At 46.2% G+C, this 27,525-nt stretch overlaps 1 protein-coding gene across 8 annotated transcripts in view; it reads right to left on the bottom strand.

The window, feature by feature from the left end:
- Window positions 1–5,580: 5,580 nt before the first annotated feature.
- Window positions 5,581–27,525, bottom strand: part of GOSR1 (golgi SNAP receptor complex member 1) — a 98,244-nt gene continuing 76,299 nt past the window's right edge. For 7 of the 8 annotated variants that reach the window (XM_029611788.1, XM_029611790.1, XM_029611792.1 and 4 more), the window contains 3 exons: window positions 17,406–17,435; window positions 8,427–8,509; window positions 5,581–6,051 (listed from right to left, as the gene is read on the bottom strand). In XM_029611788.1, the coding sequence (XP_029467648.1) occupies window positions 5,927–6,051; window positions 8,427–8,509; window positions 17,406–17,435 (238 nt within the window). In that variant the 3' untranslated portion in view covers window positions 5,581–5,926. The remainder of the gene's footprint in view (window positions 6,052–8,426; window positions 8,510–17,405; window positions 17,436–27,525) is intronic. The other variant, XM_029611791.1, reaches the window with a different exon arrangement.

Genomic DNA, 27,525 nt, shown 5'->3' with positions numbered 1-27,525 from the left:
AATAGATCTTCCCTTTCCTCTCAGATAAAGCAGTCTCAGGAAACTGAATTAGTGGCCTCTGGCTACTAGCTTTCATGGAAACTGTGGAAAAATAAACTATAATCTAGAGGCCATACCTTTATATTGAACTAAATACTGTTCTTGACTAGCTTTCAGGAGTTTACATACATTCAAGTGGACCCAAAGGCAACCATGCTAATTTATGGACAACATGGCTACCAGGACATTTTGTCATAAATGCAAAGGCTAGACTGTCACTCAATCATGAAAATGATTTTTACAGAGATTAAAACTGAAGCAAAAATATCAAGTTGGTTAAACCAATACTGGTTGGAAACGTATGGGTCTGATTTTGGTGACTGTATCCGCTATTCTCCTTCCAGTGAACACTCCAAACTGATATACGAGCTCGCTGATTCCACATGGGATACAAACTGGGGAGAAATGCTTTAGTACATCAGGCCCTAACCTTCCATACATTTAATATATTAACATTTAGAAAGTTCTTACTAATATAATGAATGCATCTGGTTAGTTCCCCTTTTCAATCAACCTCTTCAAGAGGTAACTGGGTGTAGTGCAATGACTACTGTACTCTCTTCTGTGCAGAAGCTGTTTTATCCCCATACCTTTTGCTTCTGTAACTGTAGTTTTATGAAAGCTAATGGTCTCTGCCATTATGGAAACCTGCTGACAGCTTGTTCAATAGCAAAGTGAATCATTTCTAGAACATTAAGAAGCCGCAGCCATGCCTTGCCCCTCAGACATCCCTTCAGCATTCAGGTGGCGCTGTGCAGCCCATCTGCAAATGAGATGAGAATACCCCTGCGTTCTGCTGGCAGGGGCCCATCACAGTGCAGGAACCCCAGAAGCATTGCTAACAGCAACAGATACAAGTGGCGAGCTTTGGCTTTCCCCAGAACTTGTTCCACAGGGGCACAGCTGATGCACGAAACGTTAGGGATAAGAGACCAATGCCTAGTGGTTGAAAAATTCAGCTGCCGTCTACAAAGTGCTTTTCCCTCCTGTGTTTCTGTAGGCAGCATGCTCAGTACATCTCATGCAACCTTCATATAGAAAGCCGGAGCAGCAATAGATGCAACAATATTTTTGCATGTTCAGCTGAGCGACACCTTTCAGATTGCAAACGATCCTGAACAATCCTGCATATGACATTGGACATATTGATCACAAAACAGAGGGGGAGGGGGGGGTTTAATCATTTATATTTCTAAATTTATTATTAAATTACATAAAGCTTTTCTATACATACAGAAAATGCACATTAGGTACAATGAAATATAATTAGGTTTGAAGAAGCCACCTGAAAACCAAAACTTGAAAATGGAATGTGGAATTTGGAAAAGAAATCGACAGGGAGGTTTCAAGGAGAAGGTTTTGACCTTCCCAACAGCTGCAGTCACCAGGAACACACTTTCCGATCTTCTCTCTATCTCACAACAAAAGGACTGGGCCTTGTGGCTGACGCAGGCCAATGAGTGGCAGAACACTTTGGAAGGAGCTGAGAAATGTTCCTGTCCCAAGTGACAGGCTCTCCAAATGAAAGCTGGTGCACAAGTCTGTACTACGTACTCCAGTAATGCCCCGTGCTCTCCGTGCTGCTTCTAAATTTTGCTAGAACTTCTGTACTCTCCTGCGAGGAAATGTCATACGATTTCTCTTCTTGGAATGACAATGGTGGACTGTGTTTTTTGTTGGGGTGGGGATGGAGGGAAGGATTTGTTCTGGTGCAGGAATGGGAAACACAGGACACTGACACGCAGGGGTATAGCAAAGGAGGGAGATAGAGGAGCCAAGTATGTAACACCATACTACAGCCCCCCTCGAGTCCCTCCACAAATCCAATGTGTGGGGTACAATTACAGCAGTATTTCAAAGCTGACAAATTCTTCAGGCTCAAGCTTCCTAAAAGCCACAAGCAGGCCAGTTATAAATGTGTGGGCAGCAAGCTTAAGGGTGTCTTTAGACTACCCAACATCTGAATATGGAAGAGGTCATGAAGGAAGGGGGGTGCGGCCAGTCATTTGGGAACCCTCAATGCCAACTTGCCAGACTGGCTAGCTCTTCTTTTCCATCTCCACTACGTTAACCACTAGAGTCCAAATCCCCTACAGACCCTTCAACTTACTAGTTCCTATGTACTTGTGCATTTCACAGAAAATGGATAAAGGCATCATCCAGCCCTGCAACGCTGGAGACAAACAGGATACAGAATTGGCTGTGATGCAACAGGAATTAATTCTTCAAAACTTAAAAGAAGTTTCCCATCAAAGCAACATATCCAAAAGAAACAGTTCACAACTTCCTTTCAATACAAGTACCGGGAAATGGAAAGCACCACAAAGAAGAAACACAAGAAACCAGTCTGCGGCAAACAAAGTGTTCTTTTCTTAGATGCACCATGGCTAGAGCTTTTTTAGGCCCCAGAATATGAGCCGCATCAATTCACATGCACTCTGCAGCAGGCATTACTGGAGCTGCATCACTGCCAAAGAGAACAGGACACTTTGGTAAAGGGACACCAAGCACAGGTCTTGGGTCTTCAATAAATACTGTGGCATTGTACAAGATGGCTACCAGTTCACCCCCACCACACAACAGTTAACTGCTGCCTTGGCTCACCTTCTATTCTCGTTACAGGGCATAAATGGATATGGGAAATCAGAGAGCATATGATTTTATGAATCAGCACACACATCTAGACTCTCTCTTGCCAGTCACTCATGGTTTTAGGGCTTCGAAAATAGTTAGTGTGACTGTTACCTGAACTGGAGGAGATTTAGCACAGACAGCAAGGATAAAACCACATCCAGCAAGGATAAAACCACATCCAGCATTCAACTTGGTATCAGGAGAAGCCTTGGATGGCTGGCCTAGCCTTTGGACCAACAAGTCTAGCACAAGTCTTTCCAGTCCTTCAAAACATTACAGCTGAAACGAATTCAAAATAAAATCCAATCACAAAACATACACCGTCATGTCTAATCAGAAGATCAAATAACTACCGAACCCCAGTGAAATCTTCAGCATCAGCCTACCTCACCCTGATTACAAGAAACCAATCCAGAGGACTGACAAGTAGTCCAGGACCCAGGCTGGGCAGGGCGGAGGAATACTGCATTTAAATACATTCTCCTTAATCATTAACGGATCGATGCTCTTCAGTATGGCTCTTCTCTGGAACAGGAAATACCTCACAGTAAAATTTAAATGAAGTCAGACCATGAATGAGTCAACCAACCATGCCCTTACTTAAAATGACAACTTAAAAGAAATGATAATTTTACAAATATTCACAGAAATTGCTTTCCAAAGAATGGAATTTATACCAGGAAAGCCCTCATTTATTTAGCCTGATTGTTCCAAAGATGTGCCCCCCCCGGGAAGGGAAGGGGTTGTTGTTTTGCCTGCAGCACTGGCGAGGGACAGTAAAACCCAGAAATGTGTTTAAACCAATTTCTGGTCGAGTTTCCCTGCTGTTTCTTCAGGCGTAGCCCCTGCCAGCTGCAGTCTCCCATTTCATTAGCTTCTTCACAGAAGTGGCTCAATGTCCATGAACCCGGACTGCTGAAGGAAAAAAGGAGAGGAAAGGTGGGGAAAAAAAAAAGAACTTCCAGGAGGCAGATCTGACGATGGGAAACGAGTTACAAAGGCACGGCCTCTGCTAACCTGTAAGGTCCATGAGGAAAAGTCTAAAAGCAGCCGAATCTGCAGTGCTACTTCCCACATACTTTTCCGGCGGCGCTGACCATGGCCAGTGGTTTTAAGACCAGGGGGGTTAAAGAAGGGGAACTGTAAAGAAATCATTACCATTAACTAAAGAGCATCCTCTCTGCTCACGATGTCAGAGTTAGGGGAATCATTTTACATGAAAACAGTTAAGGAGTCTCTATTTTGGTTTATCTATGCCCTACATCTACTTGTCAATAAAGGGCACTCAGCTACTAAGACCTCCTACATCTTTCTCTGTCTACATACAGAGAGCGAGCGAGTGAGAGAGAGAGAAAGACGAATCTCAGTACAGCTCTCTACACAGAATCTCTGTTCTTTGATTGACTATTAAGGGTACCATCCCACAGCGAGATCCCACAAAACACTTCAGGTTAGATGCAAACATTTTAGAAAGCAGAATAAGGCATTCCCGGCTATGTGTTACAGTGGAATATCCTGCCCTGCACTATGAGACCGCCCTCATACTGGAAATGAAAGACAGAGAAACTTCTGTACAAGGTGCTGAAGGGTTTTCTTCCAGATCTCGGCTCTGTTCCTTGCCCTCTAGCTTATTCTTTTCATCCTATCCTACACATACCAATGTATTTCTTACACTGTTGTGCTTTTTGCATTAAAGTCCGGGCATTTTTCATTACTTTATTTGCTATTTTAAAAGCTCCTTTTCGGAGGTCAGGTCTTAAACTCTGTACCACGCCTGCAGTATCAGTACAGCAGGTTACTTTGATTTACAACCGTAGGCCGTGGTTAGGTAGGAAGGGCTTTCAAAAACTTATCAGAGAAAGGAGAATATTTTTAACTAGGGTCACTAAAATCTTAAAGTATCTAAAAGACCTTTCCCAGTACTGTTGCTTTAGCTGATAGGATCCTTTGTACCTTGGTTCCCACTGAAATGCAATTTTCATAAATTTGACAATATTTTTTCCCACTGTGTGTGCCAGTGCATCACTAGTGGATAATAATCCTGGTTAGACAGAATCTCCCCATTCTATGAAATGTAAAACCCAAGTTCCCTGATCAAAACTTAGCTATAACACAAGAATCTTTGCTCCTGCTCCTGTAGCAATGCAAGAATGATTTTAGCCATCTATGTGATCTGAAAACATTTGAAAAATTTGGGGAACTATAATGCTTCAAATAGTGCTGCCCAATGCTTGTTCTCGATGTGCTGCGGGGAAACATGCCTGGAGGGGCAGGGGCAGAGGGTGTAATACACTGGGATCGATTCCATAAATATTTTACAAAATGTCTTTTTACCTAGAGCTAAATGAAGAGGCAAAGCTTTCTCAGACAAAATGTAAAAAGTGAGCCAGGAGGGATGGCCGATGTAATGGTACATTAACTCTCTGCAACTCTGGTCAGGTTTGTGAGTCGTGAAAATGACGAGTGGCTGAGAGAAGGCAATCCATTTTCACAGCATAATTTACAGAGAAGTAATAGATTAAGATCTGATTCACTAAGGCTTTCTCCTGTTCTCTGTCTATGAGAACAGATCTTGATCAATCAGGCCCTTAGAGACTTCACATGAGTTAAAATATATATTATGCCAGGTGAGTGTATGCCCCATCCCAGCCCACAGCTTCAGGCTATGATACCCAATTCTCCAGGACCCGAACTGCAGAGAGGTAAAGACCTACAGGCAGAGTCGCTGAGCTCAAGCTACAAATTTCCACTGCTGCTACACCATGACCCTGATATCAGTAACAGATGGGGTGCTAAGTGAGAGGACGTAAAATGCAATGTGTCAAAAGAGAAGACTCCAGCTCTCAGAAAATACCAATAGGCAAAAAGGCAGTGATCAGGCTCCTTCAGCATATGGACAGAGCTAAGTCTCCTGAAAGGGATGGTGTTTATTTCCATTTACCACGGGGCAAGGTTACAAGTGATTCATTGAGTCTAGTAAACTCCACTCCCAACACATCACAGTAAGAGACAGGCACCGCTTTATCATCGCATGTTTAAGAACTGAACAGGGCCAGTGGCTAGAGAAGTCTGGGCAAGTGTGTAGTGCAGGTATGACTGTGCTGTGAGTGTGGGAGAGAGTGCTGCAGCTTAGGCTCCAGGCCAGCACTGCTCAGTCTGCTACTACACACTTGAATGATGTCAGGAGATATATTCCAGGCACCAGGCTTGTGGCCTTCTCTTGGGCAGGATCGAAGTTCATGGAGCTTTTCCATCAATGGAAGGCATACAGCAGTAACAGGATGGTACAGATACCGATGACAGCACCCAGGATCAGAGAGTCCCGACGTTTTCTCAAGTTGATTCTCTGGATCAGGTTGTTAACTGCAGGAAACCGATCTTTGGGGGAATCTTTGTTAAGGTCTTAACAGAAAAGAAACCAAAAACCCCTTTCCCCTGGACCCTATGAATTAGCTAGAGTACACATTCAACATTAGCGCTTACCTGAGAATTACCAACAAAATCAGTGCAGTACAAGAAACTAAAAGATAAGATTCAAGGCAGAGAGCAAGGGGTGAGCAGAAAGGTGGCAGATACAGTCCAAAAAGATTATAATTTAATTCCTGCCTATGTAATCCCCTTAAGTGGCAATTTATGTTATTTGAAGCTCCTACAGGAAGCAAGAGGCAGATCCATTCCAAGATCCGTTACCCCAGCGCGAGGTCAGAGGGAGAAAGCACATGCTGGAAATGGGACAGAGGCCAGGCCCCATTTACAGTAAGTGGCCAATGTTATGAATCTCTCAGATATTTTTGTGATAAAGCATCAATCAGAACTGATGCACTGGAGGTGAGGTATGTCTGGAAATCCCAGCTTAATTCAGTAATAACTCTCATGTCCCTCCTCTCCCTGGGCAGTCCCTGATTAAGGCCAGGAGCACTGTGATAGAGTCAGAGTCTATTTAATCCCAGAAACAGCTTATGTATCGAGTTCCGTTTTGGCAAAGGCTCTCAGAACCACAGCGTGGCTGGGTCTTGAACAGATCCTGTGCACGGGTTCCAAACAAAACCACGAGAACGTGCAAGGGAGCAGTAAGCAAGCTGGGCGTTTCCTGCTTGGTATTTTAGAATATGTACAGTACTAAGCATACAGCTTTGGGCTCAATGCATCATCACCACCTATTTTCAAAATCAAAGCTGATGGAGCTACTTCTGCTCTTGCCAGTGGCTAGGAAAACAAATGTGATGCAGTTTCCAATTTATCTGCCTATCCAGCGCCAGGAAATTATTCATCCAATCAAATGAACTAAATACACTAACATTGCTTTCTCCATTAATAAAACAGAAAAAGAGAAAAAATGGCAAACTATGCACAAATCTTTCATTAATCTAGGAGGATGGACATAGTGAGGCCCAGGGCAGGAAAGAGAAGCATCAGGCTAAGTGCATCATCAGGAGGAGAATCTTGCGGCCTGGACAGAAGAGAGATACATTTAATACACACTGGCACGCCCAGACCAGCAGCCCAAAGCTCTCTCTTCCCACCCAATCGGCAGGCCTCGTGCCCAACCATCCTTTTTACTGACCACTTCACTTTTCTACTCGCACAACTAGCCAGCAGCTTTCCCACAAACTATTTAACATAAGGAAAGCATACATGACATCCCTCTGAGAAGGTGCATCATGCCCAGCCATCACTCTCCGACTGCTAATATGGAACTATTGATACAGAAGCGGCAGGGAGAGAGCGAGACTGAGGCACGCGTTCGTTATCACAAGCTGCCATGCTGGACCTGGCTACAGCACGCCTCTCACCCACATGATGTTACTGCTCAAAAGGTTCCCTGGCCATATGGCACTAAACTAGATCAAGAGTGTCCAGTGATTCCATTTGCAGAAGTGTGACCACAAAAGGCCCCCCAGGCATGGCCCCCTTGGGATCCCAGCTGCCCCAACCTCAATCCTTCCCCTTTCAGAGGGCTTACTCCTGCTATGATGCGAAGCAGAGAGGGAGAAAGGGCAGCATAATGAACCCACATTGAAACCTGCCTTTCTGATGAGGAATTCCAGCACGATGAGGTCTGCCCAGAGTAAAGGCAGCAGCCTGCTCTTTAAGCCTGGGCCAGCCTTCCCCCTGCTCAGTGCCACGTGACCTCCCTGAGCTGCTGTGCCCTCAAACCTGACAGTAGAGGAATATGTGGAGCAGACGTAGGTGTCGACGCTATTTTTTGAAACTAAGAACAACCATTTCCTTCTCCTCTCTCGCCAACACCATGATGTTGCTATTGATGAACATATTGTGTCGAACTTAACATTCTTACAGATTGCCAACCACAGCTAATTTCACCAGATCTGTCTACTTCTGTTGCTAGAAATGTGATAGCAATCTGAACACATCATTAAAACTAATTGAACACCAGCTTTTATTTGCTATAGTTCAGAAGGAAACAAATACTGGGTTGTTGCAGCTTTGGCCTTTGGACAGGCTAGTGAAACCTTTCACTTCTTAAATGGCTGCTGGGAGTGGATTTATCATCTTGCTATGGAGCAGTAATTACCTAAGCGCCAAGTGCATTTTTTTGTATGGCAGAGTTGGATCAGGAACGGCAGATGTGAAGGATTTCCAGTCACGATGGACTTCAGCCTGACTGGAAGCGGTAGCTTGAAAGTAAATGGCTCCAGCCTTCTGCTGCAAGCCTTTACGGTCATGCAATGCACCGCTGGCAGCCATGCGGCTGCATGGGCTCTAGAAGTGATGGTCGTCACAAAGGATACTGGCCAAGGTGTTCATTTTGCTTTGTATGGACTTCAGCATCCCCCTCTGTGATGTCATATTTTCTTTTGTTGCCATGGCGATGCTGCAAAAAAAAAAAAAAAGTGTGGGCGAGTAGCTGAAACAAATCTGCCGGAACAGGTAAGCTGACACAACAGGAACAAAAAAAGAAAGTCAAGGTGTGCAGCGCTGGCTCAGAGCGTGACGAATGGGCACAACAGCTTCCATGTCCTGCACGAAAATGTCACCCCTGATGAGCCCATCCTGTATACAACCTTGCTCACAGCTCGGCCGCGCACAGAGCTGCTGCTGCTGTCATTTATTATTAGATTACCGTGCTGCCAAGACGCGGCAGTCAGGACCGGAGCTGGGAAAAGCAGCTCCATGCACAGTCCCGCTTCACTTCCTCCAGGGACACCCGCAAGGGACTCTGGCCTGCACTGAGAGACACCTCCTGGACTCTGCACCATGTTAGAGAAACAGCTGTTGGGACCCTCCTCTGACATTACATTTTACCTTCTCTGGGGGGGGGGGGGGGGGGGCAGTGGAGTCATTTCTGTCCTACATGTACGTATAGCACTGAAGGGCTTTAAACGTACAGCAGACCTGAATGATAAAACCTAAATCTAGCATTAAACTTTGGTCCCATTCAGATTTTCTAGCTCCCATCTCAATGCTTTCCTGTCTCCAGCAGATTTTTCTTGCAGTTTAAAAGACATCAGTTTGTGCCAGCTCAGGGAAGCCAGACATGGAGCAGAGGATCCTTCGTTACAAAAAAGTGGAGGTAGGGGGCCAGAATTAATTAGTGGCTGGGTCTGTGCGGCAGGTTAAGTGCTCGGTGTGCTAGGGAAAAACCATGGGGACCCATCAGGCTGGATGCTTGACAATGGCTGCACTGGTGGTGGCTGTTTGGATCACAGGAGGGAAAGGGAGGGGAGTGGAGGAGTGCTGGGTGTGAACTAAAAAGGAGGGGGGGGCGGGGGATCTTGCATATTCAGCTCCCCAGGAGGGTGGCACACAGTGGAGGAGGATAAGATACGGAGTGGTAGCCTACAGGCAGTCTCCCTCTATGGCTGCCAGCTCAGCAATATCCTTGCAGTGTGGACGGGAAGGGCTAGGCAGACTGGATGGTGTAAGCTGGTTTTCTGCCCCTTCTGTTTTATACAATGTGCACCCAAGAAGGACATAGTCATTCTCGCAGGAGTCCTAAAAGTGACACTCACTTACTGCCCCACACTCTCCTGGAGGCTCACCTGGCCAGTTGAGTTTTCAGGATATCCAGAATGAATATGCATGTGAGAGATTTGCACACCCTGGGACTCCAATGCATGCATCTACACTGGGGCAATCCTGACAACCTGACTGGTTAGGGGTGTGCCTGCCGGGGAAGACTGGGAAACACTGCCACACAGAATGGACGGTGTCCGATGCTAACAAACACGAAAGGGCAATCTGCAAGCCTGGGCAGGTCTGGAATGGAGCCTGAGTGATGGGGGTGAACGGCAGCAACACTATGCGCCTTTATAGGAGCTTACGTTGGGCTCAGGGAGCGCTTTTCCTGACTCCTGCTGTTAAAGAGGTGCAGGAAGAGAGTGATTTCTCTAAAGGGCCCTGAACTGTGGCATTCTGCCCCCTTGAATGTCAGGCCTGAGTCAAATTATTTTGCCTTTAAAAGGGTAAAAGCCTGGTTATTCCCGGGAGGGTGGGCAGGGGGATTGTTAAAATTAGGTGGTAGCAGGCAGGTCCTGGCTGACCTTTAATTTTAAATTGGGTAAAGTGTTAATGTATCTGTGTATTGTATATTTTGTGTTTTCCAAAATACCTAAAAATAAAACAATTTTCTCTATTGAAGCCTAGGTTATGAAGGGCTTATGAAGAAGAAGTCCTCATGGTCTATATTCTCCCTCTCTGCTGCTGACACACAAACACACACTCTCCCCCCAACCCCCTTCTGGCAAGGCTGCTGTCACACATATCTATTCTCCCTCTCTGCTGCTGTTACACACACACTCTCTCTTCTCTCTCTCTCTCTCCCCTTTCTCGCAAGGCTGTTGTCACACACACACACGTACTCTCCCTCCCCCTCTCTGCTGCTGTCACACACACACACACTGAACTCTCCCTTTTTGCTGACGTCACACACATATGTACTCTCATAAGACTACTGTTACACCCTCTCTTTTATATACTAATCCTTTCCACAAAAAGGAAGAATTTTGTGAAGACCCAGTGTCCAACCATAAGTCTGGAATAATTTAGTCAAATCTGTAACCCACTTATTGCAGAGCACCCTAAGCAAGAGGCGACAAATTGAACAACATAAAAGCTAACTGAACAAACCGCAAATAACACAAATCCCCTAAAAACAAAACAGCTGAAAAAAACCAGAGGTAAAAATAACCCATGGTTCAACTCTCAACTCAGATCGATGAAAACAAACCTCAGAAAAATAGAAAAAGAATGGAGAAAATCCAATTGTCCTACAACCCTTCAAAGATACCGCACTCAACTTGCCACATACAATACACGATAATGAACACTAAACGTGACTACTATAGTCAAAAGATAAAAAACTCATCAAATAACTCAAATGCACTGTTCAACATAGTCAGAAACCTCATAGAAGAGAACAACATCAACGCCCCCACAACCAAAACAATCTATGCCAAGACCTAGCCATGTTCTTTAAAAACAAAATATTCAAAATAACTAGCACCTTCATCAACACCCCATCCACAGAGGAACAACGTGAAACAAAAACCATAACCCCCTGGTCATCTTTCGACCCAATATCGAACACCGAAGCTGAAATAATGCTAAGAAAAATCAACCCAGCAAGTCACGAGCTTGATGTAATCCCTACACGCATTCTGAAAGAAATGGCGCACATCATCGCCCCAACCATAGCGGCAATTATCAACAAATCACTCTAAGAAGGTGAGCTTCCAACAGAACTAAAAACCGCTACTATCACTCCTATACTAAAGAAGAAGAACCTAGATCCTGCTGATTTGAATAACTACCGTCCTATCTCAAACCTACCCTTACTCGCAAAGATGACTGAGAAAGCGGCACTGATACAGCTGAACGAGCACCTAGAGAACAACAACATTCTACATACATGGATTCAGGAAAAATTGGAGTACGGAAACACTACTCGTCAACCTTTCAAACAAAATAATAAGGGGTTTTGACAACAAACGAAGCCACCTTCTAATCCTTCTCGATCTATCCGCGGCATTCGATACTGTAGACCACAAAAACCTGTTATTAAGACTTGCAAGCATCGGTCTCTCCGGTAAAACTCTCAACTGGTTCACATCATTCCTTAAAGACAGACACTTCAAGGTCACCATTAACAACAAATCCTCCAATCCCCTCCCACTGGAAACTGGAGTACCTCAAGGATCCGCCCTCTCGGCCACCCTCTTTAACATCTACCTACTCCCACTCTGCCACCTCATCTCAAGTCTCGGCATAATATATTATATGTACGCCGATGACATTCAACTCCTCATCCCAGTAACCACCACAATTAAAGATGCGCTGAGCTCTGCAGCAAAACACCTAATCTCAATCAGAAACATGCTGAACCAGCTAAAGCTATGCCTCAACATAGACAAAATCGAATGCATCCTCATAGGTAGAAACAACTCAGAACAAACAACCCCAATACACTCCCTACAAGTTGATAATCTCAACATCCAGCTGAAAAATTCAGTTAAAGACCTCGGAATCTGGATCGACAACGAACTAAACCTAAAAAAGAACAAAGCAACTAAAACTAAAGAAGGATTTCACAAGCTTCACATCCTGAAACATCTAAAACCGCTTCTTCACCAACATGAATTCCGAACAGTGCTGCAATCTCTTATCTTCAACAGCCTCGACTACTGCAACTCACTCCTGATTGGCCTTCCTAAATCTACATTAAAACCACTACGACTGTTACAAAACGCCGCAGCCAGAATCCTAACCGGCAAGAAGAAATCAGAACACATCACCCCTGTTCTGAGAAGTCTTCACTGGCTTCCAATCGAGCAAAGAATCGAGTTCAAAACTCTAACAATAGTTCATAACGCTATATACAAAGCAGAAAACACCGCACTCAACAACATGATCCAACAACACAAACCTCGACGAACGACCAGAACCACCGACAACTACACCTAGACATCCCCTCTCTTCCTTTGGCGAAGCTCACTAACACTAGGAACAGAGCCTTCTCCATAGCAGGACCAAAATTATGGAACTCTTTACCACAATACCTAAGCACACTGAGCGACATCAAATCCTTCAAAAAAGAACTCAAAACCTGGATTTTCAGCCAAACGTACAGAGATGGCATGGGCTAAGCAGCATACCACTACCACTACCATTACCCAATTTCTATTCTGGGCTACTCACACTAAACCATTACCCAATGTCCATTTCCGGTTACTCACACTAAACTTGTTCAAATGTTCTCCTCTCCCACCTCCCTCCCATCCAATTCTCTCTACCCTCCACGATCTCCTTCAACGCACCCCCTTATAACTAATGAATGATCCGATACTCCCCGCCTACAATACCATTCATAGCGCCTGATGTTAGTAATCAGTTAAGTGACTGATGTTAGTAATTGTTCGGTTAAAAATTTGCTACAGCTGTGCTATCAAGAAGTTTATCGTTCAATTGTAATATACTCTCCTATGTTAACTGTAATATACTTTACAATGTTAAATCGATGTATTAAGTTGTTACCATGTAAACCGGTGTGAAGGCAGATTGCTATACGTCGGTATATAAAAACTTGAAATAAATAAATAAATAAATAAAATTGTAAATAAGTAAAGTAATACAACAATAATAATATAAAAATAAAACTGAAAGACAAGAAAATTCAAAATACAGAAAAATGGCAAAATAAAATAAAGGCTCAATTAAATAAAGGATAGTTCCACTAACGAAGCTTTAGGTTTAACAAAATTAAATCTACAAATAAACAACGAACTATCTTGTTCAATAAAATCCTTGGCAATAATGCCAAACTCTTTAGCCTTATGAGAAATTAATAGTTCTAGGGCATTTTCTGGCTGGCTGAGGCTTTCCACTTGCATTATAAGATGGCAAGACCATGCAATAAAGAGCTGTAGGCCTGCCTGCCCAGGAAACTGCCTCATTCTGCTCCCTGCTCTTTAATGGAGCCACTGTTCTAGTACAGCAATGAATGCACCGTCTGCGCAGCCGAGCCTTCTTACAGCAGCCATCATGCTGTCTGGATTAGCTCCAAAGTACTACTCCTGAGAAACAAGAGCGGGCCAGCCTGCACACTTTCAGGGGCTGGCATACTCAGCAAGTAAAGGAGGCCAGCACTCAAACCACACACAATCCAGGGATTTTTTCACATTTACAACTTCCTTACAAAACAAACCCTCTGCTACTCTTGTAGTGAGAGACACAAAGCTCTGCAGCATCCCCTGATATTCCAATACTGAGCCACATATGCATACAGCTCAGCCACTGCACCTCAATCCTGCCCTGCAGGACCTCTTGCTATTCCAGTAATGAGACCCACACACACCGCTCTGCCACTGCACCTCAATCCTACCCTGCATGACCCCTTGCTATTCCAGTAATGAGACTCACACACACCGCTCTGCCACTGCACCTCAATCCTACCCTGCAGGACCCCTTGCTATTCCAGTAATGAGACCCACACACACTGCTCTGCCACTGCACCTCAATCCTACCCTGCATGACCCCTTGCTATTCCAGTAATGAGACCCACACACATTGCTCAGCCACTGCAGCTCAGTCCTGCCCTGCAGCACCCCCTTGCTATCCTACAGATCGATACTCTAAGGCCGCGGTAGAAACAGTGCGGCAGTGTCAGGCGCACCCTCGTTCCCCGCACGCACAGTTCTCTTCACCTACCGCTCGATACTCTCTTCAAATTGCATGCAAATGCATGCCGCGGCTGCGAAGCCTTAGGCAAGCGTTAGGCCCGCGCAACCCATTTTACTGTATAGAGCGCCTATACAGTATCCTGGGTTCGCGGGCCTAACGCTTCACGGCCACGCTGGTATCTGTCATTTCAAATGTCATTTCAAATCACAGGTACCAGGAAGTGGACAGTTATGTTCCCCGATGCTCAGCAAACTTTCCCCCAGCCCCCGCTTACCTGCCCTGGCCCCGTCCGGTCTCCGGTGCAGCCCCAGTCCTGTCCCCTCCTCCCGAAGCAAAAAAAAACAAACCGAAAAAGTAGCAAGGCTCGGGCCTGCTACGGTAGTCCCTTCTCCTCTCCTCCCGATTTCGGCGCTCAAGGCGGCCGGGTGGGCGTGCATTCATCCAGGCAGAGGGAGCCGGCGGCGAAAGCGGCCTCCGGCTCCCTCTGCCTGGATGAATGCACGGCCCCCACCGGCAGTGAATGAATGCCCGTGCGATTTCGGCGCTCAAGGCGTGACGTCACGACATGTGACTGCCTTGAGCGCCGAAATCGCACGGGCATTCATTCACTGCCGGCGGGGGCTGTGCATTCATCCAGGCAGAGGGAGCCGGAGGCCGCTTTCGCCGCCGGCTCCCTCTGCCTGGATGAATGCACGCCCACCCGGCCGCCTTGAGCGCCGAAATCGGGAGGAGAGGAGAAGGGAGAAGGGACTATCGTAGCAGGCCTGAGCCTTGCTACTTTTTCGGTTTTTTTTTTTTTTGCTTCGGGAGGAGGGGACAGGACTGGGGCTGCACCGGAGACTGGACGGGGCCTTGAGCGCCGAAATCGCACAGGCATTCATTCACTGCCAGCGGGGGCCGTGCATTCATCCAGGCAGAGGGAGCCGGAGGCCGCTTTCGCCGCCAGCTCCCTCTGCCTGGATGAATGCACGCCCACCCGGCTGCGGCCTGGATCGAACACGCGCCCGCCGGCTCCCACCGCCGCCTGGATCCAACGCGCGCCCACCCGCTCCCGCCGCCGCCGCCTGGATGAACGGGTGCCCATCCGCCCGCCGGCTCCCGCCGCCGCCGCCTCAATGACCGCACGCCTGGGGGATTCGGAAAGTGACAGGTATTTATACATATATATAAACAACTTCCGCTGCAATGTTTTTTACACTTTACGGTTTTACCCCCATTTTTTACACTTTATTCCCGTTTTAATTTTCGAACACCACACTAACACCACACTAACACCAAGTAGAGGGTAGGCGGTAAACTAACAGGTTAAGGACGCGGCAAAATAGCGGGTTACAAAGGAGACAATCTGAGCGCGCGTCACAGTATCGGAGGGGAATAGCTAATTCCTTCATTATACAGCTAATTCGTTCATTTACATATCATATACATGCTGCGTGCAGAAAGGGATATGCGTCTGTTTTAAGAAGCGCTAAGGACGCGTGAAACTGGAGACTGTATCGCTGGATCGCCTTACGCGTCCGAATTGTGCTCTCCCAGCATGTTACAGATGGGAAATCTTCAACCGCACGTTACAGTATCGACCTGCTAGTAATGAGACACACACTGCTCTGCCACTGCACCTCAGTCCTTCCCTCAGCATCTTGCTATTCCAGTACTGGAAGTCTCTTCCCTCCACAGCTCTACCAGGTATAGCCTGATAGCACAGAAATGCACCCAAAAGCCAAAATACTTTTAAATTATTGAATCCAGATTTTTTCAGAAAATGCCCCAAATACCCGGTTAATTTATTTTATCAAAACTTTCATTGAGTGGCTTTGATTCTGCTTGAGACATTTATCTTTGTAAATAATTTGTTGCTTTTAAGTCAAGTATTCCATGAAAGCTCAGTTCCCCATTGGTATGTTGTCAAAAGTGTGACAAATGCCCTTCTTGCAATAGTGGAAATCCCAGGAGATGTCTCTCTTAACTAACACTGCAGTCCAGAAAAATATACAGCTGGAAAAATCAGTGCCCCAAATACTGCCCCACTAAGGAAGCTGCCCTTCTAACGTGCCATATTCAGCATTCCCATAAGAGAGGTTTAATTAAAAATCCTGGAGAGGCCTCGTGACTTTGGCAAGCCTAGAAGATCGCTTACTACAGCTAGTGCCAGAAATTCTACTGTCAGCGAGTTCAACCCTCATCACAAACAGAATACAATTGCACCTCCTCCCCAAATTAAAATGACCCCAGTCCCATGCAGGGAATTCTGATTCGAACACCCCAGGGAACACTGCAGAAGAGCTGAATCCTGCTTTCTGGACTACAGAAGCTTTTGGTTTGTATGTAGAAAAGGCAGAACAAGAAAACAGGCCAGTCTGACAACTCCTTGACAAGAATGCTATGCACGATGATTCCCTGATGAGGGGCTAACAGGCAAGAATGATAGGTGCCATCCATACGTGCTGATGATTCCCTGATGAGGGGCTAACAGGCAAGAATGATAGGTGCCATCCATACGTGCTGATGATTCCCTGATGAGGGGCTAACAGGCAAGAATGATAGGTGCCATCCATATGTGCTGACTCTCTCATGAAAGTGTAAAATGAGAGGCTGTGTAGAAGCTCCAGAAAATTACCAAACAGGAAACAATAATGGTAGAAGCCATGCCATGACCCCTGATGTGCCAGAAAAGATGGCACATGCCAACATGCAGATGGAAAGTTATAAGGGCAGCAGTCAGTAGAGAGGCCTATGCAGGATAATTCCATGATGAAAAGCTTGAGAGGAATTTTGCCAAAAAATAAATAAATAAATAAAATAATTAAACAATTAAATAAAAATAAATAAAAATACACTATACAAATGTTGCTTTGCATCTTCTAATACAGCCAAATATTTTTGATATATAATCATGCTGTGCCTGAAATATTAGTGCCCACCTAGCTGAGGGAACAGAAAAGAACAGGGCCTCACATTTAAACAGCGGAGCTGTCACCCATGGCCAACTTAAATTGTTTTCATTTTACTTTAGACAGCAGTTGACTGTGTTCCATACCCTTTCCCCTTCAATCCAGACGCTGCACTGCCACCATCACTGGGTCCATTCTTACCTTATCGTTTCTTCTATCAGTCGATCAGAACTGTGGGTACAAAGGAAAAAGAGGAGAGGAACTTAAGTGTGTGCATGGTTTCCTTCTCTGCCTTGCTCACTTGTAAAACAAAGATTCCTCACATTTTATTTATTTTAAAAGACGTTTGAGCCTGCTGCTCAGAAAATTTCACAGCGGAGAGCACCACACACACACATCCTAAAATACACTAAACCAAACAGAAGATGATCGGAAAATGCCGTAAAGCAAGCATAATGTTTATAATACAAGAACTAAAGGTGCAACGATGAAATAAAACTAAAACGAGGGCACGACTGCCAAACAGATGCTGCTGCATGGTCAGGTTCATACAGTGAAAGCCTGTTTCGGCCTTTCAAGCTTTCTTGAATGCTTACTGACAAGATAGGGAGTGCACTGCAGAGACCGTCTCTAGCTTGTGGGGGAGGGTACCTCCTATCTGCGGCTCTCGAAGCAGGAGGTGGGTTACAATTCACACATGGAGCTGAGCCAGGGTTTCTCCAAGCTATTTAGTAACTTGTGTATCAGCACGAGTCATTTATACTTTACTCTCCACTGCACTGGTAACCAATGTAGAGAGGAAAGAACTGAAGGGATTTGCCTGAGAGCACTCTAGCGGCTCTCCGGAGGGCTCGCACAGCGTTGGCAGGAAGACCCGTATATAAAGAATTACAATCATCTATAGATGAGAAAACAAGAACTTGCAAAATCTGTTCTAAAACCACTCGGGGGCTGAAAGAGGCTTTAGATGACATAAAATACGGACTTTATAGAAGCCTGCCTGAACTACGTCTGTAATGTGAGGACTCTTAGACAAACACGTCAGCTGGTCTCTGTCACCAGCGTTGCTCCCAGGGTCACTATAATGCTATATGCAGGGCTCAGCAGAAGGGGGGAGGACATTACTGAATGATTTTCCCTATCCCATAGCTAGGGAAAGAAGTGATGCTCCTGAAGTCTCAAGGCGGCTCCACACAGACAACCCAAACCCTGGAAATATGATGCACATGAAAACCCAACATTAACAAGGAGATATAATTGTAATCCAAGGGGAAAAAGCTGGCCAGACCATTGCTTTTCCACCTGCCATCTCACACTGGGTTTCTTTTACAGGACGTACGCATCAAGAAAAAACACAAGGGTTAAGACCTGCTGAGTACGGAAGTCACATTTTATTGGCTCAGCATTCAGTCTTTAAACAGTCCACTAGTTTTTAGCAGCTTCTGAGAAAACAATTAACACACAAAAGATGGTCACACATCACCGAGACGATACTCATGGCTGCAAGTGTGTAATGAATGTCCATCTGACTGCTGGGCAGTCTGGACTGGGCCTGTGTTCATTCTCTTCCACCACCTATCCAGCACTGCAGTGTCTGTACCATCCCCACTGGAAGCCAGCCAGCATCACATCATGCTCCATCACCTACCTGCTGGCTTCCTCTTCCACGATCTTACTCTGGGAGGTGAGCCTGCACGCAGAAGACGTCTTTCAATACTGCAGCTTTTAAATTCTCCCAATATCTCAAAGCAAAAACCCACACCTGGCCTGAGGACTAGGACTGGTCATATTCTGCATTGAGTAAAAACTGTTTTTCCACTCATAGTTTTTGCTATGTTTCAGGTAGCAACTGGAAAACCATGTGTATTTATCACCTGATGCCAGAAATCCCTCCATCTGCAGTGCTAAGGATGTAGCCATTTCATTTGTAGGCAGTCCTGAAGCTCTGCTGTCTGCTTACAGTGTCAAACTGTCTTTGTTACATCCAATTATGCCTCATGGAAGTGATGCTGCCAGCAGGTTCCCCAGTGATGATCTACTGCCTCCTACAGCTTCAGGGTTTTTCCTCTAACCTACCTTGGACAGCTCCCATCAGATCAGACATTGTAATGATAAATTTAAAAATCTTTTGATCACAACAAAAGTATACAAGACCTAGCAGATCTGCGAGTTACTATGACATTAGTATGGATATGACAAACAAGTGGTTTAAAAATTACAGAAAATAGAAATAAATTAGCGAAAAGGAAACCAAAATGGTAATTGGGTATAGCAGATTCAAGAGTAGAGCCATGAGAACGAGCTTCTCTAAGGTGAGGGAGCAACACAAACAGTCAAACCTGTGACCACGAAGCTCCCACACAGGAACTGGAACTTAATGCAGGCAGCAAATACCAGTGAACAAAGAATGCCTGAGCAGGATCCACACACGTGTTTGCTTTCACAGAACAAATCGCCATTGCCAGGCTTGTGGCAATGCACAGTGATAAATACCAGGCAAACATGAAAAACATAAGTAAAAACACATGCCTAATGTAATATTAAGGACACAACCCCACTCTCACATCTTCCACCCTTCAAAGGCACTACTGATTCCTCTTTAAACAGGTCAATTTAGAGGCCATCATCGGAAGGAAGACACCAGACCAGAGTCACCAGCATGGAAAACAGGGTAACCGGAAGGTGAATTATAATATTTGACATGGCCTGGCTGGAAAGGAAGAAGATCTAGGTTTCCACTGTAAACACGCTATGCTTTGATTATTTTTAATAGATTGGGGCAGATTTTGCTAGTGGTCACAAAAGTGAAAAGCTTAGCATCAATCAGAATAATTGGAATAATTTGTTTCTAAAAAACCACCCAACAATACAACACTTTTTTTTTTGAGTCCACACGATGAAAGCTCAAGGTGGCAGAGGATTGTACAGAGATGTGCTACAACCTCATTTACCATCTGTTCCCAAATTTTCACCTGGAAAGGCAGATGGAAGTTTGACAAAGCCATTTAAAGAGACTCCGAGAGGAACAAAAGGCACAAACAGAATATTAATACAGATCACACAAATCAAACTAGACGAGCCTGGTATCAGCTACCACATGTGCTTTTCCCTTCTGGGCTGCACCCGCTGCCATCTGAACACAAGCAAAGGTATATTAAAGAGGAGAGGGTTTTGTACATATCTCCCCGGATATGTGGGGCTGATATGCCACACAAAAGGCTGATTAGCAACCACCTATGGAAGCAGAGCTCTCATAGTATTTCCAGACCCCAAACATTTCATATTACTAATAAAATTTGCCCCTCCTCAATTCCCACCTACCTTAGATCTTCAGTCATGGCTTTCTGGTCTTAATGCAAAGCTTCTATTTGTTTTTCACTGACTGCCCTGTCTTGACTAGATTGTAAGCTCCAAAAAGCAGGGACTGTCCAGCATGTGCCTCTGTACAAAGCTGTTTACCATATAAGGCTGGAAAAATAACATTTTAATTTGAAAAGAATAAAAAGCACGCCACAATATAACGTCCCAAGAAAGAAATGCCATGGGGTTGCTGACTTAGATACGTAGATAGAGAGGTCAAGAAACAAGCTTTTTCTTGAAACAAATGTATTAAGTTAATCCAATAAAGAGATTTCCCAACTGGTTCATTTCTACCAGAAAAGTAACTGTCACACAAGGACACCATTTTTTCTGTAAACAAAGCAATGTAGAAATAACCTAATAAGTGACAGCCAAAGAGAAAACCACCAGCACAATCACTGTAAAGTAGCAGAGACCAAGCCACAAGCAAGCCCATGTGCAGGGCTGCAGAGGACACAAATCCTCAGATACTGGCTTCCTTCTCAATGCTTCCAGCTTCTGCATCCAGTGTATTCAGTCTCATCTAGCTTTCCAAAAATCCTGACAAACAAAGGCTAAGTCTTATGGTCACCTGCACAAAAGGAAAATTGGTTCTTACCTGCTAATTTTCGTTCCTGAAGTACCACAGATCAGTCCAGGCGAGTGGAGTTTATGCATCCCTGCCAGCAGATGGAGGCAGAGAACAAAGCTTTGAGGCACTGCTACATAACAGAGAGCACCACCTGCAGTCCCTCAGTATTGATCTGTACCCAAGCCAAGATGTCTACTATAACAAACCCCAATAAACCTTGGGCGAACAGAGATTGAAAGTTGGAGCCCCCTGAAAACTAGGCCCCCTTGATTTAAACACAAAACATATACCAAACTATGTCCAGTTTTCATTACTCTGATCATATCAAATGCCAGCTCAATCAGCTTAGCCATATCCAGAAGCGAGGAAGTCTTTCATCAGAAGGGGGATGGGTCTCTGGTATGAAAATTAGCAGGTAAGAACCAATTTTCCTTTCCTGTTCGTACCCCGGATCAGTCCAGACTAGTGGGATGTACTCTCTGTTCTGGGTGGGAACCCAAAAGACCTGCAAGCAATATGCTCTCCCTAAACGTCGCTTTCTCTGGAACCCACACATCTAAGTGGTAATGTTTGGTAAAAGTGTGAAGAGAAGCCCATGTTGCCACGTGACAGATCTCCTGCACAGAAAGCAGTTGACACTTCGCTCAAGAGGTCGCCTGCACCCTAATGGAATATGCTCGCGACCCCTCCTGCACCAGTCGGCCCTTGCACGTGTAAGCCAAATCTACCGTCTCTTTTAACCAGCGAGCAATAGTGCCTTTGGAAGCCTAAATTTCCCTTCTTTGCGCCACTGAAAAGGACAAACAGATGATCCGATCTCCGAAAGAAATTCGTCAACTTGAGATATCACAAAAGGATATGACACACATCCTATAAGTGAAGTTCCCTAGCCATTGAGGAATCGGCTGTCAAGTTCAGAAAAGCCAAAAGCTCGACCACCTGATTAAGGTGAAAGGAGGATACTACCTTCGGCAAAAAAGAAGGAACCGTGCATAAAAAAAACCCCAGAGTCAGAAACTTGCCTAGCTGAACAGATGGCCACCAGGAAAACAGTCTTCAGGGTTAAATCCTTCAATGACGCCCTCCGCATTGGCTCAAAATGGGGGGGCCACACAGTACCCGAAGAACCAAATTCAAATTATGCCTTGCCTATTACCACTACTTTGCTGCCCTATTTATATTCGCCATTTTTTTCTTATCAATATTTGCTATTTGTTTGTCTTTTTGAAGACATTTGCCATTTGTTTGTTTTTTTGAAGACTGTTCTACTTACAATGTTATTCGTTATCTGTCAAATTGTTCTAATGTAACGCCTTAACACACTATTTGTTATCTGACGACTTGTTTTCAATGTAACACCTTAGCCGCGATTGTTCAGTTAATATGGAAACCGACATGATTTGATATTTTTTGTCAAGAATGTCGGTATATAAAAATTCTAAATAAATAAATAAATAAATAAATTCCATGCTGGACGGATCTTCCACACCGGAAGACGCAGATGATTTGCCCCTTTCAGGAAACGAGCCACATCCGGATGAGACGCCAGCAGTCTTCCCTGAATCCTACCAAGCTGGGAACCTAAAGCTGCTACCTGAACCTGAAGGGAATTATATGCTAACCCCTTAGACAACCTGCTCTGCAGGAAGGCCAAGATCTACAAGATGTCCACCTCTAAGGGCTGCACTCTATTCAGCAAACACCAGGATTTGAATACTCTCCACACCCGGACATAAGCCTGAAGCAAAGTTGCAATCACCAGCTCCGAATATCCCTTCAAATGGAGCAGTCACCTCTCAAAAGCCAAGCTGCTAGACAGAAGTGATCCTCCTGGTCTAAAAATATGGGTCCCTGTCGAAGTAACCCTGAGAGATGAGCCAAGCGAATGGGCCCATCTACTTCCAGATGCAGGTGGTCCACAAACCAGGGCCAATGCGGCCACTCAGGCGCCACCAGAATCACTCTGGTCGGATGAATCTCAATGCGCTGCAGCACCTGTCCTACGAGCATCCAAAGAGGAAACACGTACAGCAAGGGGTGAGTCGGTCACAGTTGCACAAGAGCATCGATGACTTCCAATCCGATATCTCATCTGCGACTGAAAAAGCGATCCGTTTTTTGCATTTGCTGGAGTCGCCTTGAGGTCTGTCACTGGATTACCCCATTTTGCTTGCAGCAAGATGAATGCTTCCACTGACAACTCCCACTCCCCCAGATCCAGATGCTGTCTACTAATGAAGTCCATCTGCACGTTGTCTACTCCAGTCACAAGAAGCAGCTATTCTCTCCAGATGTTTCTCCACCCACACGAACTGCTCCTGGGCCTCCAGCGCCACTAGATGACTCTTCGTTCTGCCTTGACAATTGATGTGTGCTACTTTTGTCGCATTGTCCGAGAATACTCGCACCGACTTGTCCTACAGGAGCAGAAGAAACACCAACAAGGCCTTGTGTACCGCCTTGGTTTCCAGTTGATTGATTGACCAAGCCGCTTCCTCTGGTGACCACTGACCCTGGGCCGATTTCCCTTGGCAAATTGCCCCCCATCCAGAGAGGCTGGCATCCGTAGTTACCAGTACCCAGTCAGGTATTTCCAGTTCTATTCCCTTTTCCAGAGAGTGCTGCGACAGCCATCACGAAAGACTGGACCTGGCATCCTCTGGCAATGGTAAAGGAAGCTGAAATTCCTCAGACAGTGAATTCTATTGGGATAACAGAGACCCCTGGAGAGAACGCAAGTGAGCAAAATCCCATGGCACTAAATCCAGTGTAGAAGCCATGGACCCTAGAACCTGCAGGTAATCCCAGACCTTGGGCACTGACAGGCTCAGCAACTGAAGAACCTGACTCTGCAGCCTGAGGACTCTCTCTGAAGTCAAGAACACCTTCCCCCAGCCGGGTATCAAAGCAAGCGCCCAGATACTCCAAGGATTGAGTCGGCTTCAGATGACTCTTTGCGAGGACTGTCAGGCAGCCCAATGCCCCCAAGAAGCTGGAGTGCCCGTTGGAGTGAGCGACCACACTACCTCCAACTTCGCTCATACCAGCCAATCATCCAGGTATGGGTGGACCAGGACACCCTCCTATCTGAGTGCCATCGCCACTACCGCCATCACCCTTTGTGAACGTGCGCATTGCCGTCGCCAACCCAAGGGAAGAGCTCAAAACTGGAAATGTTCTCAAAGAACCATGAACCTCAGAAACTGCTGATGTTTGGGTCAAATGGGGATATGAATACAGTCCTCAGCCAGGTCCAAGGATGCTAGAAACTCCCCTTTGCGCACCGCTGCTATCACTGTGCGCAGCATCTCCATCCGAAAATGCGGCACCCGGAGGGCAGCATTTACCTTCTGCAGATCGAGAATGGGCTGAAAGGTCCCTTCCTTCTTTGGCACCCCAAAGTACATGGAATACCTGCCCTGCCCCCTCTCCTGAGGGGGCACTGGAACAATGGCGCATAGAAGATGCAAGCGCTGAAATATGTCCCACACCGCCTCCCGCTTGTGCCAGGAGATGCAGCGGGAGACTACAAAGGTGTCCCTGAACTGTTGAGAAATTTTTAAGGCATCACCGTCCCTTATCACCTCTAGGACCCACCGGTCTGATGTTATTCTGGTCTACTCCTTGTAAAAAAGAGAAAGTCTCCCTCCAATAGCTTCCAGAGATGAGTGGACCACCACACCTTCACTGTCCAACTTTGCTTCCGCTCCCCCTTTGGGACCTACCGTCCCTCAGCAATCTGCACTGATTCCGAAAGGGCTGCTATCTGCCCAAACTCTGTTTCTGCGATGCCAGCGCTGAGGCTCTGCCTGCTTGAAATCTTAGTCTCTCGAAAATGGGCTCGTAGCAGAAAGGACAGGTAACTTCAGGTAACTTACTGCCTTTCGACGCTCTCAACTGCTTCACGCACTGCTCCAAGTCCTCCCGAAGAGAAGCTTCCCCCTGAAAGGGAGGTTAGACAACTGGGTCTTAGAACACACGTCCGACCAATTTTGCAGCCACAAGAGCCTTCACGCCACCACTGCCAAGAACATACACCTGGCAGAAGTCCAGACCATGCCATACAGAGCATTGGCCACACCCGCCTCTAAACGGGCCACCTGCGCCACTTCAGATGTCGTTCCTGAACGCTTGTCATGTACCTTTTGCACCCAGGACAAACAGGCTCTCTGCATCAGACTTCCGCACACCGCTGCCCAAAGGGTCAAAGCTGAAATTTCAAAAAGCCGCTTGAGCAGGATCTCCAGCTTCCTATCCTGCAGATCCTTGAGAGCTGCTGCTCCCATTGCCAGGATGGTAGTCTTCTTAGTAATCGCTGACATGGCTGCATCCACCTTGAGAATTCTCATGACTCCAAGGTCTGTTCCAGTAAGGGATATAATTTCCCCATAGCTCTCTCAACCCTCAGGCCTGCCTCGGGAGATTGTCTCTCCCGATCCACCAACTTTTTCAACTGCTTTGGTAACAGGAAAGTGGAAGGGGGTCCCCGCTATCCCTCCAGGAGCAGGTTCACCCCTTCCTTGTTCGATTCTTCCTGGACAGCTTTAATGCCAAGTTCCTCCGGAAACTGGGGAAATCAACGGACCCAGTTCCTCTCTCCGGAACAGCCGGACAACTCGCGGGTCATCTCCTCCAGCAACCAGAACCGCATCAGAGTCCTGAGCATCCGTATCCTGCATGGGGTCCCCCAAAACATCCAATGGATCCCGGTCCAGATTCTGCCTTGGATCTTCCAGGGCACTAACAGAGTCCTTGTCGGTAGCACTAGACCCCCTTGAAGCTGCTCAGGATCATCCAGGCTATCTGACGAATCGTCCGAGTCCCAGCTTCCACAGAATTCCTCCTGACTCCACAGGCCCTCTAGCCTTTTTGGCCGTCCGGGACTTCCTAGGCAAAGACCTCTTTGCCCCAACTCCTTCCTGGTTAAATAAGCCTTATGAAGGAGAAGCACAAAACCTATGGCAAAGGCCTCTGGGTCCGAGGAGGAAAAATCCTGATTGACTCCCTCATGAGCCTCACCCCGTCCCCTGCCACCAGCAGGGTCCTTTCCCACAGGAAAGAATATGGGAGGGAAATCCCGGGGCTCAGAAATGGCAGCTGCACTTCTGTATGTGCTGCCAAAATGGCTGCCGGCTCCCTCTGACTCACCTCCCCCTACCTCCTAGAGCCGACCCCAGGGATCCCGGCCACTCCCCAAGGCACATTTGTGGCAAAACGAGGCTGCATCAAGGTGAGTTTGCCTCAGACCACAACCGCAGCAAAGTTTGCTGCGCTGGGATGGTCAAGCCTAAAAATACACTCAGCCTCCACGATTACACTTGCCGCTGTCCCGGTGCTAAAGTTTGGCACTCATCCGACCCCGATGAAGGCAGACAATTAGGACCGCTCCCTCTGGCCTGCCTCTCGGCAGGAAAACAAATACTTTCCCGTTCCTCAGCCCTGCTCAGAGCCTCCGCTGCTACCAATTTCCCTGCTTCACCTCTTTTTTTTTTTTTTTTTAAACTAAATTAAAGAGACAGGCCAGAACCAAAACAAGGGGACAGAACTACTCCCCTGCTTCTGAAGATAGGAGGCTGAGGAGTCAGGCCGAGGGAGACAAGGGCCCAGACGGAGAGAGGGAACCAGGACCCCTGCTATCTACCCTCCTGCGAAAAAATGCTGAGTCCTAACCAGGATTAGCAACCCCCCCACTCGCCCTGCTCCACCTGAGGGATGGCCCACGAAGGAACCTAACACCTCGGGGCGCTGAATCCTCTTCTTATCTTTTTCAAAACACCTCCAGACTGCAGGTTTGCACCTCTACCATCTGCTGGAGACAGAGAAATACTGAGGGACTGCAGGTGACACTCTCAGTTAAGTAGCTGTGCCTCAGAGTTTTGTTCTCTGCCTCCATCTGCTGGTAGGGATGCATAAACCCACTCCTCTGGATTGATCCGGGGTACGAACAGGAACAGAGAACTTTGCTCTCTTCTCATTCCCATAGGTTGCTGCCATTCAAGGAATTTGTACCCAAGGATGGTAAAATTGTTATTTTTGTTCTTGTAATGCTTCACATCTAACGTCAGGTAACTGCGCATCTTACACCTGACAGCACATTCCCTCTCGCTGCTCTGTCATTTTAGCAAAATCTAGTGGCTTTTTCCTGTAAAAGGGAGTTGCATGACCAGGTGATGTGTGTTGAACTCTTGGCTAGAACGATATCCTACAATCATTAGGTCATATCAAAACCCAGGAGAGAAGACTCTAAACAAACTGCGGAACAGGGGCTGATTGAATTTTGAGATGTTATTCTGTGGGGTCACGATTTCTAACTTTCTACTTTTCCCATTCCAGAAGATCTTTGATGCATCTGGAACAGGCTCTATGCATCACACCAGAGGTTTTCAACAC

The sequence above is a fragment of the Rhinatrema bivittatum genome, chromosome 8, assembly GCF_901001135.1.
Source record: "Rhinatrema bivittatum chromosome 8, aRhiBiv1.1, whole genome shotgun sequence".
Taxonomy (NCBI): domain Eukaryota; kingdom Metazoa; phylum Chordata; class Amphibia; order Gymnophiona; family Rhinatrematidae; genus Rhinatrema; species Rhinatrema bivittatum.
This window is presented reverse-complemented; position numbering and strand designations above follow the sequence as displayed.